Below are 22,020 nucleotides of genomic sequence, written 5' to 3'. Positions count from 1 at the left end.
TATTTGAGAAATGTTATAATTAACATTGTTAATATGTTTATATTTATATTATGTTAATATCTTGTCTACAAATAGATTTTCAAACAATGAGGGTAACAATTGTTATTTTTAATCTAGAACATTCCTTTGTTAGGGAATACGCAACGACATTAGTTCGTTATCATTCTGTCCTCTTCTCTCAGTATATACTACTCTTTCATACAATTCCGCGTTTCGTCTGATGAGTGTGCGTCCCGGAAGTTAGGCCAACTTAGTCCTCTTTCCCTTCCCACCCTTTTTCTAATAAGGAAAGGATGGGAAGGGGAAGTGGATTTCCCGGATGAGAGGATGCATGGAAAGGGAAAATATTTTCTTTCTGTGCATCCTCTCCTCCGTCGATTAAAGGTAGGCAACGGTCACTTCGCTATTTCAGCGATTTCAGCTGCTCGCTCGTTTGCCACCTTATGGAATAAAAAAAAATCTCTATCTAAACCCCACTCCCTTACGTATAACCTCTTTCACACCATCCATCCAATCTTTGGTCTTTCTCTATAGGTCTGTAACCATTTATCTGACTTATTAATTTAGTTCCGAAGTCTTCCGAATGATAGGATGCATGAGAAGGGAAAATAATCTCTTTCTGTGCATTCTCTGTTAGATTAAAAGTAGGCAACGCAAATGCGATTGCGAATGTCTATGGACAACGGTTACTTCGCTATATCAGAGATTTCAAGTGGCCACTGCTTTTTTTAAACAATGAATGTGTTTAATTTAATATATGATTCTTATGGCAAGCCTTTATGTCAGTATAATTATTTCTGTGGGCAGTAAGCTTCCTCATTTATAAACAGTATATGCGAACAAAGACATATAAATTGTAAATTCTTTATTTTCTTTGTCTGATAAATATGCGCAATAAATAAAGAGTACAAAAGAATTCCATTTTAAAATTAAAATAAATAAAAAACGTTGAATTTCCTTTGATATTGGTATCCTAGTAGACGAAAAATAAAACTTTGTTCTTACGAGAATAACGCGAATTGCTCTATGTAAAGTCCATTATTATCGAAACTTTTTAATTCGTTTTTCAAAAAAATTTTTTTAATTATTACGAAATTTATTAGGTAAAAGCTGCGTAAATTATTCTGACTATATTTTTATTTTTATATTTGTTCCATTTTGTACTTTGCACTACTTAAGATGGATTCATGATGGTATCTCCAATGGGTGTCAACTGATCTCACTGAAATTTGGCATAGATGTAGAACATAGTCTGGAAGAACACTTAGGCTACTAAGATTTTATTTTATGCGCGGACGAAGTTACGGACGACTATTGTTTTGGATACACAAAGATTATATTTCTTTGCATTTAAGTGACTGGTTTTAAAGGATTTCAAAACAAACGATTTGATTGATAAAAGCACAATGATAGTTGATTGTTGTGTACTTTGTTCAGGCAATGTGTCTTGCGATAAATCATCTCCCTTCACCAGTAGCGTAATCTGAAGTCACGTGGCTCGCCATTTTGCTATTCTGTTGCAAAATATTCATCACAGCGGGTAATCTTTTTCTATCTTATATTAAATCTCGCTTTATTAGACTAGTGTGACCAAGCTGAACTGTGCCAGTTGAGACGGAACAATTTTTTTTAAACATTAATTTACTAATATTTCTAGCACCAATCCAACTAAGCTCCGTAGATAAAAGGCCAGGAAAAGATTACTTTATAAATTATTTATTATATTAATCTGTAAGGTGGAATTTCCATTTCGATAGTCGCAAGATCCGACAACTGTAGAATCATGAGTCGTGCGACTATAAATGCACGATACTAGTTGAAGGACACTAATCGCGCAGTCACCTTTTGAACATACCAGAGATTACCAAGCTCCTGGGATCTAAGGATAATCCGACAATGCTTTGCGAGGGCAGGAATAACGTTCACAAGTTTACGCAACGTAGCAGCATTTAGAAAAGTCTAGTAGTTGGGAACCATTGTGATATGCGCGCTAGTGTAGAGTCGTGGTTAGTGGAAACAGGCACTAATTATCCATTGATGAGGGGAAATAAGCTTCTCATGATTTATTGATGTCACTCTAAACTTTCCCACGGATATTATCTTTTATCATGGAATTTTAATTTAACCTTTGCCGGTTGTTGAGTCTTTTACTAAGATTGGCATAAATATAGCTGAAGGAAAGTTTATCATTTTAAATTACTTAACACATTTCGTGCTCTCGGATCCGAGCGGGGAGGGGGTATAATAGAGGAGCCGCCCACTCGGATACGAGTAAATAGTAAGTAAAATAATAATAAAAACAAAACACGCCTTAAAAATGTTGGTTCCTGGCTAATTATTCTATATTATATCTTAAGTAGTGAATGTGTTAAGAGTTACACTTATATTTTATGCTTAAAGGTGAATTAAGTCGAGGGAAATAGCACAGTTATGGGCCACAAGTATGCTCCTTCATAGGTCATATTGCATGTCCCTTTCACGGCATTTTTTGTTGAAACAAATCAACCAGCAGCTATTGTATACTTAAATTATTTACATAATAAATAATTATAAGACAATGATGCAATATCGACATTAAAAAATCAATTGTGGAAAATTAATAAAGTGAGTTAGTTGTAACAAAAAATATATAATTCAATAAATCGTTTCACGTGTCATACGGAAATAAATTTAAAAATAGTAATAATTTGACATGATTGCTGTTGCCTCTGATTGTGGTTTTTTGCTTCACGCTCGCTGATTGGTTGTACGTTTCCTTGTTTAGACTATTTGGGTTCCCTAGACTTTGGAACCTTGAATTTTAGCCCTTTCTAAATCGTTTAACATCTGCGTATGTCTGTTGTTTCTATTTGACTTGTATCTGCAGAAAGAAGTTCAGATAACTTTGTCCGAATAAAATTAACCAGAAAGAAAATCTCTGTATAAAACATATGGATATCCCTGTCTTTCATCATTGACAAATAGAGAACTTACCGGTTCATTTGTTCGGCGTTGCTTTAGTTACCTTAATAGATTTTGAATACATAATATTAACAAAGAAATTTTTCTTTGTAGATAACTTTCTATCAACTCTCACTAACTAAATTAAAAATAAGTTATAAATGATACTTTTTTTATAATATTTTTGTACGGAACCATTTGTGAATTATAACTAAATTTATCTTCAAACGTATTTCTAAGTACTATTACTTTTTAAAGAGCTATTTGTTACATCATTTTAATTTCATCAAATAATAGGTCGATCCAAATTTTCAAAGATGTTTTTATGGGGTATCGTTAATTACTTTAAAATTATCTGTCGCGCGTCACACCGTCCGAGCTGAATTAAAAAAACATAATTAGTAGCCTATGTGTTCTTCCAGACTATGTTCTATAGTATGCCAAATTTCATCAAGATCCATGCAGCCGTTCTGGAGATACCTTCAAACATACATCCATCCATCTAAACTTTCGCATTATATTAGTAAGAAGTAAGATATCATAAGAAACACATAGTTAACTTATATAAAAACGGCTAAATACTCACGTATATTCGTCCGGTGACGGCACCGACTAGTTTCGAGCACATCGGAGGCCCTTCTTCAGGGTGAGTGGGACTGGTATTATTTCGCGAACGCGGCCCCCAGCTCACTCAATACGCCACCGGACGAATATACGTGAGTGTTTAGCCGTTTTTATATAAGTTTATTATAATGTCTCACGAAAGTTTGAATAATTTAACACATAGTAGTTTAAGATTCCCATGTGTTCTTTGTAATGAGATAAACATATCGTATCACTTGATCTGTTCACCAGAAGAACGCTTAGAAACTTCTAGAATATACGTATATGTTATTTTAATTAAGCAGTGTCATCAAAACTCATTAAAAAACTAAGAGTTCATACTCCTTTTATAACAGCACTACCAGTTGCCTGCGACATCGTCCACGGGGAATTAAAATAATCTAGTAATAAAGATAATATATGTCACCTGGCAATATAGCTTAGTAATATTAATGTTTGCAATGATAATTTTGTTATCTCGGTTGCGACAGTGTAAACCCAAGTTTACATGATGAGGTACGATGACTTGGTAACTGTGTTGAACCATCCAACTTGTTATTTTCTTCTCACTTTCCCGCCCTTCAGTCGAGATGTCAGTGACTCTACAAACAATGATAAGAAACAGACCGAAAATATCTTATATTTATTATATTATACTAATTTTAAATTTAATTCTTACGCAACATTTTGTTTTCCAAGCCTTCTCGGCCTAAATCATTTAACGAAGTTTTCCATTACTCGCGGCTGTCAAAATCTCGCTAGTGGAAATGGGGTTTAAAATTGGGAAGGTTTTTTTTTTATTTATTATCATTGGATAAAAGTACATTACAGTAAAGAAACGGAATACAATAATATTGTAGTTATATAAATTCATTTTTGTTTAATTTTTGTAAGTAAATAGTAAAAATATTTTCTATATATTTTATTTAAGGGTCTTAAAGTTTTGTTAACTATATCTTACTTCTTACTAATATTATAAATGCGAATGTTTAGATGGATAGATGGATGTTTGTTTGAAGGTATCTTCTGAAAGGCTGCATAGATCTGAATGAAATTTGGCATAGAAAATAGTCTAGAAGAACACATAGGCTACTAATTTTTTAATACCGCACAGACGAAATCGCGAGCGACAATTAATATAAATATAAAGCTGACAGTAATAATTTGACTAAGTTTAAGAGCTGGTGTGTTGCTTAGTGTCGGATGTCGCAAAACATTGCTGAGCGAAAGGCGGACGTGGCTACGTTTTTACGTCACTCTTAAACAAAGACAGGCTCTTTGTCTCTCTGTGTCGTACCTTGTCTGTGTTCCGAGAATGATGTACACTTTATCCAAATTGAACTAAACTGTGTTGTTTGTTTCAATAATATACAGCTTTGAATGATTTTCGGATAGTAAAATTAATTTATTTACTCTATGGATACATAATTTTACAAAAGCTTTGTTTTTTGTTAAATAGAGAAATAATCGAGTATCGATAATTATTTTAAAAAAGAACTAACGGTTGCCAGAGACCCCGTATAAAAGAAAACTTAAATAGTAGCCTTTGTGTTCTTCCAGACTTTGTTCTACATTTTTACCAAATTTCAGAGAAATTAATGCAGCCGTTTTGGAGATACCTTCTAACAAACATCCATTCAACGTTCGCATAAATGTACGTCAATTACTGTACTAAAAGTAAAATTACAACCAAAATGAACACAAACATTCATATTATTTTTATTATCTTAACAACGGCTTTTATAAAATTCATCACTCGAAAGTGTTTATAAAAGTCTCGTTAAAAAGAATACATTTGAAGGTTAAATTCAACTTATAAATTTCACCTTTCGTTATATCGGTTTTCACTGATCAATGGAGATACAAGGAGCATCAACTTTCACCAATCATCTGAACATCGAAAGCTTAGCTCAGCAACAAATTACGGTCAATCAAAATAAACACTAATGCATAGAAAGTTAATCATACGAAGTGTACACTATTTTATTTTTCAACAGTGGTAGAGCCCGCTTTAACATCTTCGCACGAATTGGTATCGCCCGGTGAAATACCATGACTACACAGAAGACAGGCGTCAAGTGGAAGCGATTCCGCGTTTCGTGTGATGAGTGTGCGTCCCGGAGGCCTAATTTAGTCCTCTTTCCCTTCCCACCTTTTTTCTTATAAGGAAAGGATGGGAAGTGGAAGTGGACTTTCCGGTTAAGGGGATGCATGGGAAGGGAAATAAAATATTTCTGTGCATCCTCTCCTCCGTCGATTAAAGGTAGGCAACGTATATGCAATTGCGTGTGTCTGTGAGCAACGGTCACTTCGCTGCTTCAGCGATATCAGGTGGCCGCTCACTCGTTTGCCACCTTATGATATAAAAAATATATGATTTTAAAATTATTAGGTACAGAATAGGTACGCAAAAGTTTTTATTCAATTGATAGAGTAGACTAAACAGTATTTTATCGTCATTATAAAACCTGTTTCTTTTTTTTTGTAACATTTATATTTTTAATAATAAAATGAATGATGTCATATAAAAGGTCACGATAATTTTACGTCGAAAGGGTGGAATTTGGAAATGTCAATTTTTATACATTTATTTATTCTAGTTTTAATAACTGGCTAACTTTATGCCCTCGGAATAAAAAAAAACTTAATTAGCCTATGTGTTCTTCCAGACTATGTTCTATATCCATGCCAAATTTCAACGAGATCCGTTGAGCCGTTACGGAGATACCTTCACACAAACATCCATCCAAACATTCGCATTTATAATATTAAGATATAAACAATTTGCTGCAATCGTATGTATTGACCCCAATGATAGATTCAAGAAATGTCCTCTAGTCATTGTTGCATTTAAAAATAGACTGGACTGTCGACTAGTTGCTACGGCAACGGTCTGTGAACTGGTCGCCTGAGTAACTAAACTACTTTTTATTTGAACGCGTCTACATTGTACTGTCTTTTAGATAGCAAATAGCTGTCGCCCGCGACTCGGTTTACGCGGAATTAAAAATAACTTAATAAGTAGGCTGTGTGTTCTTTCAGACTGTATTCTACATTTAAGTCAAATTTCAGTGAAGTCCGTGGAGCCGTTCTGAGGAAACATATTTATATTAGTAAGATATAGTAAAATTGACGAAATAACTTTACAATCGATTATTTTTTTTGTATAATAATTAAAAATAAATTCAAGAACGCAAAAGTAAATTCTTGTTCAATTTGTATGAATAACATAACCTCGTACTAAAAATAGATTTTAAAATATTAAAAGTATTAAACTAAACGTTACAAAATAATCAGGCAATACAGAATCTTCCGAATTTTATCTATAACCCTTTATTAAAGGCTTGTAAATATTTCGATTAAACATTACAACTAAACTACAAGGTTACATTAACAAAAATAAAGTGTTACAATAGAAAATGATAGTTAAATGAATTAATTAATCACGGAAGCGATATCGTGCACGACTGTACGTTAACAAGTTCAAGGTGCCGGCATTCGAATTGCTCACCAATTTGTCACTGAACTTGGCATTGAATCAACTGCCAGCTGGCTCAGTGGTTGTAGGAACGGCTTATGAATGTAGAAGTTTACAATCGAATAATTATTTATCGTCAGCTCACTATATATCCCCACTGAGACGCTCGACTCCTAACCTAAGTTAAGTATGACTAGGCCATAGTCATGGTTGACTATGTCTCATCAAGTGTGGGGTGGTTGACTTCACACATATTTCTTAGCAGATATGTGCAGGTTGCATCACGATGTTTTGGTGCGTTTGTATGGTGCGATTTTTTTCAGCATTATAGACCACAATTTCGATAATCTTGTATAAATATATGAATTTCACAGCTCAAGTTGATTGATGAAAAATATTCCATCATAAATATAGGAAATTTGAATATGATTCAACATCAAATTGACGTTCTATTGTTATGCTAATAGTTGTGACGTCATTATTGTTTGCAATGAACCGAACAGATACGTGGATCGAATTGCATTCGCCAATATATTTGTACGCGTTGGTAATTGTAAATAAGACGCCGTGTGAACCGACTGGGTGGTACGGATAACACGAAATTATAAATAAAATAACAACTGAATATCAAATAATCACAATTCAACAAGTCTAGAACTCTTAAATTCTTAAACATACCATCTCACGCAAAGGCAGTTTTTAAAATTCCAGGCAATCTGGGCAAGATTTTTGCGACGCCCCCTTGTTTTGGTGTCGGAGGAAATCTTCTAAAGATGGGGCATGTTAGAGAGCGCACCATACTCCTCTTTATATCCGACTCAGGCGCCCGTGGCGCCCTCTAAGGACGTTATTTATATTCTTTGTTAGGTTAGGTTAGCATTATTAAACAGTATTCAATGTTTACAAAGGCGTGGCAATGACATTGACCTGACTGATCAATATGAGCGATGTATTCAGAATAAATTGTTTTTGCGTAGAAATCAATGTGCCATTCGTCCAAAGCTGCGATCTGGAATACGAAGACCAGGTTTATCCACATATAGTGAGATAGTGATTGAAAAAAATCTCTGTATTTGTATTGTAACTAGAAAGTGCATTAATTTTCTTATATAAATAATTTACATAACCCACTAGTTACTTATATAATGGCTACCTACAAATATATATGGTCTTTGACCTTGCTTGACTTGAATGATAAACAAAATGCAAAGCACTCGAATGACGAACAGACCTTCGTGGTCCTTTAATGTTCGGAATCATATAATACTAGCTGTCGTCCGCGACTTTGTCCGTGCGGAGGTAAAATAATCGTAATTAGTAGCCTACGTGTTCTTCCAGACTATGTTCCACATGTTTGCCAAATTTCAGAGAGTTCCGTTGAGCCGTTCCGGAGATATCTTCAAACAAACATCCATCTATCCAAACATTCGCATTTTTAATATTAGCAAGATATACGTAGATATTTTTATCGATTTATTTTACGTATTCTAATTAGGATTGAATTCTGATAATAATTTCCTGTATATCTGGTGTTTTTATGATCATTTTCTCGTTTTTATTTTAATTTATCAATCCTTCCCTTGTTTCTAGTTCAAGGCTAATATTAAGCATATTATGTAAATATGAATTTAGGTATAATTTCTATATTATTAAGTATTTATGCATAGATGTATGATCGTACAATAAGACTGTGTCAAATGGAAGTCCACGATCTCTGCCTACTCATCTGGGCTACGAGCGTGAGTCATATTGTTGTTTTCTTTATTAATTAAAACACAATAATCTACGTAACCAATTAATCTTCAATTGATAAAACAAAACAAAACACAACGTCAATCAAGTGCAAGTATTCATGACTTGCTATTGGTCAAGTCACGAGACTACTAAATTAATATTCAAAACAGACTAATAAAACATCGTTATTTTGATTTAGTTTATTACGAGCTGTCCGCGCGTTTTTAAAAAAAAACTTAATTAGTGTGTCCTTCCAGGCTACTTTTTCCATCTATATCAAACTTTAGCGAGATTCATACAATCGTTTTGGTGACCTTCTAACAATCAATACATTGATGCATCCAATTCGCATTCATAATATTAGTATGATTTTATTCAACAAACTTACAGTAAAGTTAAATAATACAAAAGCTCTTATACTTGTTCTGTACTATATCTGTATGGCCACCATTACATAAACGAACCTTTGGAATCTTTCTATTGATCAATGTGTAATTTTTGCCTTGTAAAGAATCTTTGCTTAATTAGTTTTATTAATTACTAATCTTATATCTTTAAATGAGCAATTCTTGTATATATATAATTGGAATCTCGGAAACGGCTCCAACGATTTTTATAAAATTTAGTATATAGGGGGTTTTGGGGGCGATAGATCGATCTAGCTAGGAATCATTTTTAGAAAATGTCATTTTATTCGTGTTTTATCGATAATCAACTAAAACATAAACTTAACTTTTTCTATCGGTAAGATCGAATCATCCAGATACTTTTACTTAATAGAGAAATTCCAAACCAATTATTTATTATGAATATAACATTATTTTAGTTGTGTTTTTTGTATTATAAATTTCATAGACACAAGGTGATGTAACACAACATCTCATTTGCAAATCTTCCTTCCAAATAGTGACGTGACATACGTCAGCAACTGTTTACGATTCGCTAGTTTTTTCATACGACAAAATAGCCGCTTGTTTCCCGTACGTTTTGTTTTTCTCAGAAACGGTTACATTACGCTACGTAACTGGAGGTCAGGGATAGCGCGAATAATAAACCAAAGTAAATATTAGCCGAACATTCGGACTGCTAGGGATGGGATTATTTTATCGATTTTTATATCGATAAAATTTTAATAATGTAAACAATCAAATTATCTTATTTCTTACTAATCTTACTATTATATTATAAATGCAACTGTTAAGATGGATGGGTGTTTGTTTGAAGGTATCTAAAAAACGGCTCAATGGATCACGCTGAAATTTGGCATAGATGTAAAACATAGTTTGGACATACATAGGTTACTTATTAATATTTTTTTAAATTCAACAGCTAATATTTTCATAGTTTCGAACTGTATAAAATTGACTACACTGATAGTAAATGTCTATTGGTTAATTCCCAGTGAATTGTTTCAATTTATTTTCAAATTTTGGCCATGACATTGCACAGAAATAGACAATTATTTTTTGACGCACGTAATCACTCGTGCGTCATGTTTTCTATTGAATCAATTTTCCTTGTATTGAAAAGTTTATTGACTATGATTTAAAAACTAAGATAAGTTTCATTATGGTTGCTAGAGACCCATGTCTTGCAATGTGTGCTCCTCTTGCGGCTAACAAAAACTGTCTCAAAATGAGTTTTATTCGTAGGTTTTATCTAAAACAAACATAATATGAACAACTAAGGAGAAACCATTTCAAGACTTATCGTTCCTACAAACAGAAATTTCTAGAATGATTAGAAAAATTTAGCACTGTCGTCAAGAGCTTTACGGACAAACAGTGAAAAATTACGTACATCAGTTATATGTTATGTACATTTTATATGATATATGAGTAAACTAAGAAGATAAATAATGAATGTAGAAAATTATACGAATGTATTCTTTGCTTAAATAAATAATAATAATAAATTTGTACGCTAAAAGACCTGAGCTGTTGTTATTTACAAATTAAAGTATATATACACTGACATTGACTTAATTAGTTACGAACACAATAAAACAAACAGATACATATATAAATAATAATTATTTTAGATTCACGGTTACATTATCTTATCAAAATAAATATTAAAGTAAATGTTAACAAAGGTGAGAGTGGTGGAAAATTTTTGTTGCGAAGGAGATTTGCACAGAAATAAAAAACCCTTCTTGTTTCTATGGTGGTTTTAGATTTGAAAGTTAGATTTAAAATGACTGTTTTTGATATATATTTCTAAGTAGCTTTTTCCAGTGACTCCATCAGCGTGAAATAAAATCAAATCTTAATTTGTAGTCTAAATGTACCCTAGACAATTTTCTACATCTAGTAAATTTCAATGAGAACCATTAAACTGTTCTGGAGATACGTAGTAACATGCATTAGTAAGCTTATTATATCCTTAATAAGTAAACGCGCATAAAGATAAATTTTTATATTTATGTAAATATAATTAATTAAAATCCTGTTGTATCATGAATTTTTTAATGCGTGAAAGTAATTAATTATTTTATCGCTGTTTAATTTTACTCGCTTGAAATCAATAAAATGGTAAGTATTTTGTCTCGTCGAATATTTTACGTGTTGTACCAGTAAACAAAGAAAGTTGCCAAATATTTTCTATATAGGTCGCGAGTGAGCACAATTAAAATATAATTTTAATAATACACATTTGTTTGCTCAACAATTTAATCGGCCAAAGTCAACAATTCCTCTTTAATCCTAATATATATCTGTAATTCGTATATCCATTCAAAGATTTACGTAAATGTACTTAATATTCCTTTCTGTATTTTTATGTAACCCTAATACTAATATAACTTTGTAACTCAAATTTACTGTTATTGTTAAGTAACATATAGGTATATTTAACCTAGAAAATATACGAAGTAACATTGCACCTTGAAATATACATTTTATTATACACACCTCTGCAGTACCACTTGACATACATATATATCTCTGTTATCAGTCACACGGCCTAGCCAATTATACATTAATGATCAGCAAATAGACGACAAGTACACGTAATATGCATTGTGAGAGATTTGTCTGTGCGTATATTATTCTCAAATATCGATGAATTACATCATAACTCAAAATTGAATGAAAAACCTTGAATTGATAAAACAATATTAGTAATTAAATGACTATACATACCCACAAATTACTATAAACCTATTCATCATATAAATTAATCGTTTAAAGTATCTGATAGCGTGATAATATTAATTTCATTCGACTGACTAAACGAACCTTTTCACGTTTTTAAATCAGTACTTAACCATCCACCTATATGTGTTCTTCCAGACTATGTTCTACATCTATGTCAAATTACAGCGAGATTCATGCAGCCGTTATAGAGTTCATTGAATATACATCCATCCATCTTTTCATACAGCCAATCATTCTCATTCATTAAAAAAACTCCATTAAATTAAAAAAAAATCGATCTATATGATGTTAGATTTTTTAAAGATGTTTACTTTGATTTAGATCCCTGTTGAAGAGCGATTTAGCAAATTTAAGAATATTTTTTATAACTACTCAACGGTGTTTTAAAGGTTATGCATTTTTTAATAAGCCTTCTTAACAAATACATAAATGACGTCACGAATCTATGATGATTAGTGACCAATAAGGTTTGTCATCATTACTTGCATAAAATTTGTGTAAACTTCCTTTTAAGCAGTTCAACTTAACCTAGTAAATCATCGTATTAAATACGAGATTTTAGTACTAAGAATTGACCTGAATTTGAATTCAGAACTCGTAAATACACGAATAATAAGTAGTAAGAAGCTTATGTATATTTCAATTTGTTTTTAATTTTTACATGTCAGCACATGTAACCTAAAAGGTTTATTTTACCTATACTTTATTCACCATTTCTTACAAATACAACAAGAATGATTACATTTGTAATACAAAAATAACAAGAAATTGATATTGCATTCAATATATTAAAAGAAACGGCTATGCGTTTATGATCTAAGATTGCGAAAAAGCGGTTAATCTGGCCTTAAGTCGTACTGTTGTCTTACTTGGCTATTACAAATCCGTTAAAATACAAGGGTCAACTTTGACTACGTAAACCCTAGTATGATTGAACATTAAAAAAAACGGCAAAGATGAAAACTAAATAGCTTTTTGCTTTTGAACGTAAATTTATTTATTACGTTAGCATGTTATTTATTTAAGATATTCTAATTAAAACAATATTAACTAACCTTATCTAATAGTAAATATTACAATCAACTAAATAAAATAAAATTCTAAATATAAACTCAAGCATCGTCGCGTCAAGTAAACAGTTTGTCGAGGTTTGTCGATATATTATCGAGTTTGAGTGCAGGCACGTCACTATCGTTGTGTAGTCGCGTGCTGTGCGTACGTTCCGTCAGACTCCGTCAGTCTGCAAATTGTATCATTCGACGTCGAACGCGTCAATTTATTAATTTGTCAAAACAACGAACGAAATAAGTGTCAGTGAAGCAAAGTGTACAGGTAATTATCGTGTTTTTATTTTCAGTTAATTTGAATTAATTAATTGGTGATAATTGAATGAAAGGCGGTAAGTAAGTTTGTTTGCTATTTTCGCGCGCTAATCGACGCGGGAAATTTATTCTTTTCAAATTCTATTGAATTTAAAAAATAAAAATATTTTTTTAGATTAGTTTTTTAAATTTATTTTCCTAAAAAAAACAGTAAATACCAATCATTATAAAATTAAAATAATAGAAATTTATAAAATTTAAAAAAAATATTTTCCAAATTTAAAATATCTATAATGAGAATACGAACTCAATAAATTATTTGGTAAATTTTAAATTTAATCAATGAGCTAATGATTGATTAAAACATTAAAATATCATAAGAAATAACATTTCTTTATCCGTTATAGAATATACCAGAAATTTCAGATTTCCCGGTAACTGTGAGACTGATGGAACACTCTCGCACGTCTAGGCGTTACTTTGAGAGGTATTTGACAGGTCAAATACCTCAAACTTTTTTTAATAGTTAACAAATCAAATCTATATTAAACGAAAAAGTGCTTAGTAACAAACATCATTCGTTCCTTTGTAATCTGAAATATTTTTAACACAGACTGCATCTTAAAAAAAACTCTTATTATGCAATCACAAAGTTATGTTTAGTTATTCAATTTTAAAGTTTAATTATTTAAGGAAAAAAATCCTCGTCGATGCAATTTCTCCCACTTATAGTAATACCCGCGATCCCATCAGCACTGAATTAAAAAAAGAAGTTATTAAGTCGACTATGTATTCTTTCAGACTATGTTCTACATCTGTGTGAAATTTCCGTTGAGCCGTTCTGCAGATATTTTCCAACAAACATCCATCCAAACATTCGCATTTATATTATAGCTGTCGCCCGCGACTCCGTACGCGCGGAATTAAAAAAAATATAAGTAGCCTATGTGTTCTTCCAGACTATGTTCTATAACTATGCCAAATTTCATCAAGATCCGTTGAGCCGTTCTGCAGATATTTTCTAACAAACATCCATCCAAACATTCGCATTTATATTATAGCTGTCGCCCGCGACTCCGTACGCGCGGAATTAAAAAAAATATAAGTAGCCTATGTGTTCTTCCAGACTATGTTCTATATCAATGCCAAATTTCATCAAGATCCGTTGAGCCGTTCTGCAGATATATTCCAAGAAACATCCATCCAAACATTTGCATTTATAATATTAGTAAGAAGTAAGATTATTTATTGACATAAATCCTGTGCATCAATAATATTACGCAGTTATTATAAAACAACATTTATAACGTGTTTATTGTTTGTCTGTTTTTTAAAACAGAAATATCAATTAATAACAAACAATGGCGCATAGACGATAAATATGTACAGAATAATTATAATTATGATGTTTGCACTAAGACCTTATTTACTAACAAAAAATAAGCAGTAAAAATTATGTCATAAATACATAATTAAAATAGCTTTGCTAACGAGCCCTAAGCAACTTAAGTCAAACGGTAAGTTTTCTCGCTTAGTATCATCATCATCAGCTCACTATAAGTCCCCACTTAGGGGCTCGGCGCCTACACTAAGTCAGGAGTGACTAGGCCATTGTAAACCACGCTTAGCCAGTGCGGGCTATTTCAGCGAGATCCATGCAACTGTCTGGACATACCTTCGAACATTCATCCAAACATTCGCATTTATAATATTAGTAAGATAAATTATCTTTATCATCATCAGCTCACTACACGTCCCCATCGAGGGGCTCGGAGCCTACCCTAAGTTAAGTGTGATTAGGCCATAGTCAACCACGCTGGCCAAGTGCGGGTTGGTTGACTTCACACATATCTTTTGAATTTCTTCTCAGATATGTGCAGCATCATGATGATTTCCTTCACCGTAAGAACGTCGGATAAATTATCTTTATATCTAGACTTAAAACTGGCTAAACTGTATTATCAGGTCTTGGTCATATAACCAAGTATGGTCGTAATTAAACAACATACGACTTTTCAATTTAATAATAAGTTGTTTTTTTATGATATTTAAGAATGAATATGCCTTGCATCAGATGTAGGATTAATATTATTTATTACATCACCTTATTTTTAAATATCACAATAACAGCAACAAATAGGCTTTATAAAAGCTCTGTAATGGCGACTGTTGAGAATAAGAGCTCGGTGACCTCACAATCCGGTAACTATAACGAAGTAACAGCCCGAGCCGAGGCTTCTGAGGGAGCCCTCGAGTCTTGTTATTCTTAAACGAGATTCAGGCTAAGAGCCAACTACGCTCTTCCACCTCAAGCCCGGTGAAGCTGTAAATGCCTCTTCAAAGCAAACAGTGACTACTAAGTCACAAAAAAAACTGTTAGGAATAAGCTAACTAAATGAACACGAACAATTCGTTAGTCCTTGAGATTCAATCATTATATTGCTTTTTTAAAATAAAAACAAAAGAAAAATATAAAAAGTTCCAATTTTGGTTTGAATCTCTTTGTATTAAAACTCTTTGCTGATTCTTAACAGCCAATTAAATTAGAAAAGGATACACCGGATAGAGGTAAACCTAGGAAGAGATGAATGGATTGCGAAGAATAATAGATTATTTTATATGAAGAAAACCTGGTGATGATGATGAGAAAATGTTAATTTCACTACTATCTTTTGTAATACACTTTGGTTTCTTCAGTACGCAGTCTAGTTTTTAGGTTAAGTGACAATCAATATGCTTGTCTTGTTCCTTTGTATTTTAATGAGGAAACTCTCATTCCATATTTCAAGCGGTTACATCGAATATTCTGGAAAGTTCTCATACAAAATGTCTATACCAACGATCAAAAATTAAGTAAATAATCAAACACGTGCTGAATTAAATACATATTTAAGTCATTAAACAATTGAATTAATTAAAAAATATCTCTTGAGATTGTTTTAGCTGAATTAACAATCGATTAATAAAATAAAACATTTTAAAATATAAATCTTACTTCTTACTAATATTATAAATGCTCATGTTTAGATCGATGGATGTTTATTTGAAGGTATCTCCGGAACGGCTCAACGAATGTCCCTGTAATTTGGCATAGCTGTAGAACATAAGTAGCCTATATGTTCTTCCAGACTATGGAATAACACGTAGGCTACTTATTAAGTTTTTCTTTAATTCCGCGTGGACGGAGTTGCGGGCGATAGCTTTTTAATTACACATCGTAGTGTTGCACTAAAATAATTATATTATCTTATCTTTTATCGATGAAATAATTTAATCAATACTCAGTAATCAATACACAATAAATATCAATGTCAATTGCTTTACAAAATAAGGAAATTTCGTACTAAACGCAATATTTAACCATTTGTGCAAAATCATATTGACATCCTTCTCTTTGTCTTTGAATAAGACAGAGATAGCCACATGCTTCTTAAAGTTGCTGTACTGTCCACTTTCCATTCATTGATCCTCTCTTTTTTAATCTACATCCCTAATTTACTCTACTTATAGGCTACTTCTACAATAATAATGAAAAATATTTCAAAACATTTTTATTCACGTAGTTTATAAGGTGTTGAACGAGCAAGAGGCCACCAAAATTTGCCAAAATAGCGAAGCGACCACTACATTTAAACGACAGAGGATATAAAGAAAATATCTCCCCTAACTATGCGTCTCCTTTGCCAAAAACCACATTATTACTATAATATATACTTTCCCATCCTTTCTTTGCAAGAAAAGGATGCGAAAGTAAAGATGACCAAAATTAGGCCTCCGCACATACACTCACAGAATTGTTTTCCCTTGCCTCTCTTCTGTGTGGTCGTGGTATTCTGGAGTCCAAATCGTGTTGTTGCTGCCTTCTACTGTTAACCCTCATTTTACTTATGTTATTGAAAAACAAATTGATCGGGATATTATCTTGAACGATAATAACAATATTATCATATCGTTTTACGCAACACAGTCGCAAACATTGTGTAAATACCAGTTTTATGTATATAAAAATAGTATTTAGCGTTTACATTGTATTCAATTATCTTAATTAAAATTTGATATCCAGTGATAGCGAAGAGCGTCGGTGTCTCGGGTGTCAAGTACTTGACTTGCAATCTGCAGGTCCTGGGTTCGAATCCCGCCATGTACCAATGTGTTTTTCGATTTCCGATTTAAGTACATATGTACATTTATCCGACGTTCTTACGGTGAAGGAAAAACATCGTGATGCAACCTGCACATATCTGAGAAGAAATTCAAAAGATATGTGTGAAGTCAACCAACCCGCATTTGGCCAGCGTGGTTGACTATGGCCAAATCACCCCTAACTTAGGGTAGGCTCCGTGCCCTCGGGGACTTATAGTGAGCTGATGATGGTGATAGCGAAGCGATTGCATAGAATTTCGTATTTTTTAAAAATTTTACTCGCAACTAAATTACCAAATCCAATTTTTATATCTTAAATATTAGGTACTTATTAATTTAGAAATCTTTTTAAAAATATTTAGACATTTTATCTTACAGTTTTTATTGTTAAATGTTTTGTCACGTTTATCCTATTGATACGATAAACAACAGAAATAAATCTAATTATGAGCTTTCAGATAGAATGACCTTCATAAATATAAGTTATTAAGTTATGGTACAACTTAGAGATTTCAAACCTAGAACACCTATCCTACATGCTCTATCTACTTAATAAGTTTATTGTTTATTCCGCGCGGAGTTACGGGCGACACCTAGTCATGCATACAACATATGTTACCTGTTACTTACATCGTTTTACGATGTTATTTTCCTGTTATTTATTTTTCACATAATTAACAAAAGTAATAAATACTACGCAATAGCGCATAGCAAAATTATACAATTTAGAAAATGATGTATAGATGGATGTTTGTTAGATCTATCTAGATGGTATATTCTTAACGGCTCAGCGAATCTTGATGAATTCGTCGGAGATGTAGACCGTAGTTTGGAAGAACGCATACGCTACTTATTATGTTTTTTTAATACTGCGCAGATGTTGTCACGGGCGACAGTTAGTATAAAATATAAATGAATGATTTAATTCTAGATAAGTATTAACTTATTATCAAGTATTTAGATAGTAAGTTAACCTCTAATCGTCCATAACATTGTGCTGTGTTACATAACGACGTTCTCAAGGTCATTGTTGCGAAAGTTCTTATCAAACCGAATTCAAGTAATCTTTTTTTTTGATAAAACTATAAAAACGCTCACTGCATTTCACTTCCTTGATTTTGTTTTTTTTTTACTTTTTTAATTTTATTAATTACTAACTGTCACCCGTGACTCCATCCGCGCAATTTTAGCGAGATCCATCCGTTCAAACATTCGTATTTATATATATTAGTAAGATTTAAAAACTATTTAACAGCTACTTTTTTTAATAAACGGTCAATTTGTGACATTTTGTGTAATAATTCATAAGATTTTAAGATGCTTTCTCTCTTAAGGGCCGGTATACACGTACTTCAAGCAGGCGCCGTCTTTAAGAAATTAGCAGTTAAGTTTCACTATACACGGACTGAAAAGAAATAAAAAAATTCAAACATACAAAAAGAAATTGAAACTATAATGTTTCATTTCATCATGCCAAATATTGCCTCATGTTTAATTTACAATTGTTAAGCAAATATCACCCTTATCTCTACGGATCAAGAGTCATCTGAATCACGCACGAAATGACGTACAAACAGATAAATACAAATATGTAATGTATTATTATTTTTACTTAAATCTTTGCTATTTGTAGGTAAATAAAGAAATGTAATTATTTATTTTCTTATATTATATTAATCTAATTGAAAAATATCAAAAATGAAGTTATAATATTATAAATGCGAATGTTTGCATAGATGGATGTTTTTAAAAGATATCTTAAGAACGGCTGCATGGATCTCGCTGAAATTTTGCACAAATTAAGGATTTTCTTCGTCCCGCGTGGACGGAGTCGCAGGCTTCAGCTAGTAAGTACATATAATAAATAATTAAAATGTACAAAATAATTTTTTCCAGGCAGAAATGGGAGGAGATCCGGAATCGAATGAAAACGTAAAAACACAGAACGAACAAAAAGAAGAAAACAAACAAACAGACACAAACACAAATGTAAATAACAAAGACAATGAGAACAGTACAAAAGTATCAAATTATATACAAAACATCAAGATCTCAAACTCAAGTAATGGCCTCGCTCTGATAGATAAGGACAATAAATTATCCCTCAATAAAGAAGCACCCTTACTTACTGATTCCAAAACTGTCGTCAGATTTTCACCAGCATGGAAACAGGTAAATAAAAACCATATTTAAGCGTCAATAGCCTAATGGTTAAGGGTACGGATTTCCGACCACGAGGTCGGGGGTTCGAATCCCGCCATTCGACTATTGTCGTAAACCATATCCTAGCACAAGCTTAGAGCTTAGTTGGAATGGTAAAAGAAATATTAGTAAATTTACAAAAAAAATCTGCTAATATTTTCTATATATAAAAAAAAAAATATTTTCATAACATACGTAACAGTAACTGCCGTATTAACTGTGGGTTTATAAGACCAAAATCTAAGTATAAAACATATCATCCTTGTTTTAAAAGAGGATTTTGGTCTCAGAAACCCACAGTTAATCTAGCTAAAAGGTCGCTACAGTACACCCGTAGTGGATAACAGTAATAAGAATTCAGTTTTTCCAAAGGCTCAAAGACTTTCCCTTTCAACTTTGAAATGTCTAGGTCTAGACTTTAGTTTTAATCCTAGACACTCGAATTACATAAGCTACAAGCGTACTATAGAAATACAAAGAAAAATTACATTGGTAAAGTTGAAAAATTTACGTTTTAAACTTATGGCTTCTGCCAATTCTTTTTTTTTACTAAAATATTAGCAGATTTTTTTATGAATTTACTAATATTTGATTAATCTGTTCTAACTTCTGCTGGACATCCTGATTAAAAATTATAACATCTTTTTGAATTCTACCTGTGGTTTTTCTATCTCGATTTGTGTCTGACTTCTAGGTTTATACTATTCAAAGAGTTATATAAAAACAGCTGCCTCTTACATTCTCTTCTAAAAATTTGAGACGACAGCTGTCAATGTCACAGCAATCTCGACCCACAATAACAAACTGTATTCATTTGTAACTAAAACTGAATAAAAACTGGGTTAATATAAAATCATACGTCAAATACGATATGTTAGTTAGTATAAGCTACAACCCAGTTACTAGAGACCTTTGGACATGCGATAGTACGTCTGCATACATTCCTACAGACATGCGAATATGTACAATGAACCGAGATAATGCTATCAAACGAACAAAGAACATACAACTCGTAAATAACATCACGAGAAATACTAATTCATATAGAAAGGTCTTTGGAATTAAACGTCCATGGCTCAAAGGTTAAGCACTCTGCAATCTGCAGGTCCTGGATGGAAATCCCGCCATGTACAAATGTGTTCTTACGGTGAAAACATCGTGATGCAGCACATATCTGAGAAGAGATTCAAAGATATGTGTTAAGTCAACCCGCACTGGGCCAGGGAGGTTGACTATGACCTAGTCACAGCTAACTTAGGGTAGGCTCCAAGCCCCTCAGTGCGGACGTATAGTGAGCTGGTGTTTGAAAGGACAAGGACTCAATTTATCTAACAAAATTTCCTTGAATTTTTATCTTACCAAATGTAATTTCTTATTTCCAGACCTTAGCAGCTTCAGCGGCCATTTTGATGACGTTTTCGTCCGGCCTGACGTCTGGGTATTCCGCCATCTTGCTACCTCAACTGAAAGAACCTGACAGTGTCATACCCTGGGATGAAAGTACAGCATCATGGATAGGTAAGTAATCTTTGTCTCTTGCTAGTCATAAACTACACTAATACGGTGCCGCCACTAAATAGTTTCGTGTCTGTCTGCCCTTCTACGGGATGATTAATTCGTTCGCGGTCCGTCTTTCATGTTATTTCTCTAGTTAGTCGTTTCTCTTTCTTTAATATCGTAGACGTTTCCAGTAATGTATAAATTTATTTCAAACATTGCTATAAAATAGGATAATATTTAATATACTTAATGTCACACTTAGTGTCAATTCATTATAATAAATCTACACTAAGAGACAAATAAAAGGATGGACTAAAAACTTACTTCATTGTATGAAAATATTTGGTTTATTTTACTGAAACGTGCGGAAGTTTAATGTATAACATCACCCATTTACAAATTGATTTATGAATGATTTATGTATCGAGAGTTCCATTCACGTCCGCCCACAAACATTAGTCATCTAGACACCGAAGTCAACTGAAACATAGTTAAATAAAACGAGGCAAATGTATCGCTAATTGATAACAGAGTTATAGGAATTCTCCAAATTTGTGGATTTGGAAATTCCAGAATTTATTACGAAACAATTTAAAAGACGTCCTTCATACTTATATATACCTACTTAAATTAGTCGGTTAGTTACAATCTAACTACCTAAAATCTTGTAAAAAGAAGTCAAGTGTGTCGAATTCCTTCATCTATCTGTTCGCGTGAATCCCTTAAAAAGGTTTTTTAAGGGAAGTTTCCCTTTGTGTATTAATACAATGCTAGGGAAATACATCGATAACATTATTTTACTTCTTAGTAATATTATAAATAAACGAATGTTTAGATGGATGTACGGATGTTTGTTTGAAGATATCTCCTGAACGGCTCAATGGAACTCGCTAAAATTTGGCATAGATGTAAAACACATAGGCTACTAATTATGTTTTCC

At 32.5% G+C, this 22,020-nt stretch overlaps 1 protein-coding gene across 3 annotated transcripts in view; it reads left to right on the top strand.

Moving 5' to 3' along the window:
- Nucleotides 1-22,020, top strand: part of ST3 (sugar transporter protein 3) — a 28,276-nt gene that overhangs the window by 3,857 nt on the left and 2,399 nt on the right. Inside the window, exons 1-3 of one of the 3 annotated variants that reach the window (XM_013313384.1) lie at nt 13,089-13,245; nt 19,279-19,550; nt 20,963-21,098. In XM_013313384.1, coding sequence (XP_013168838.1) covers nt 19,281-19,550; nt 20,963-21,098 — 406 coding nt within the window. In that variant the 5' untranslated portion in view covers nt 13,089-13,245; nt 19,279-19,280. Of the gene's footprint in view, nt 1-13,088; nt 13,246-19,274; nt 19,551-20,962; nt 21,099-22,020 lie in introns of those variants that run through there. The other 2 variants (XM_013313382.1, XM_013313383.1) reach the window with 2 other exon arrangements.

Source organism: Papilio xuthus, unplaced genomic scaffold (genome assembly GCF_000836235.2).
Source record: "Papilio xuthus unplaced genomic scaffold, Pxut_1.1 DF827570.1, whole genome shotgun sequence".
Taxonomy (NCBI): Eukaryota; Metazoa; Arthropoda; class Insecta; order Lepidoptera; family Papilionidae; genus Papilio; species Papilio xuthus.
This window is presented reverse-complemented; position numbering and strand designations above follow the sequence as displayed.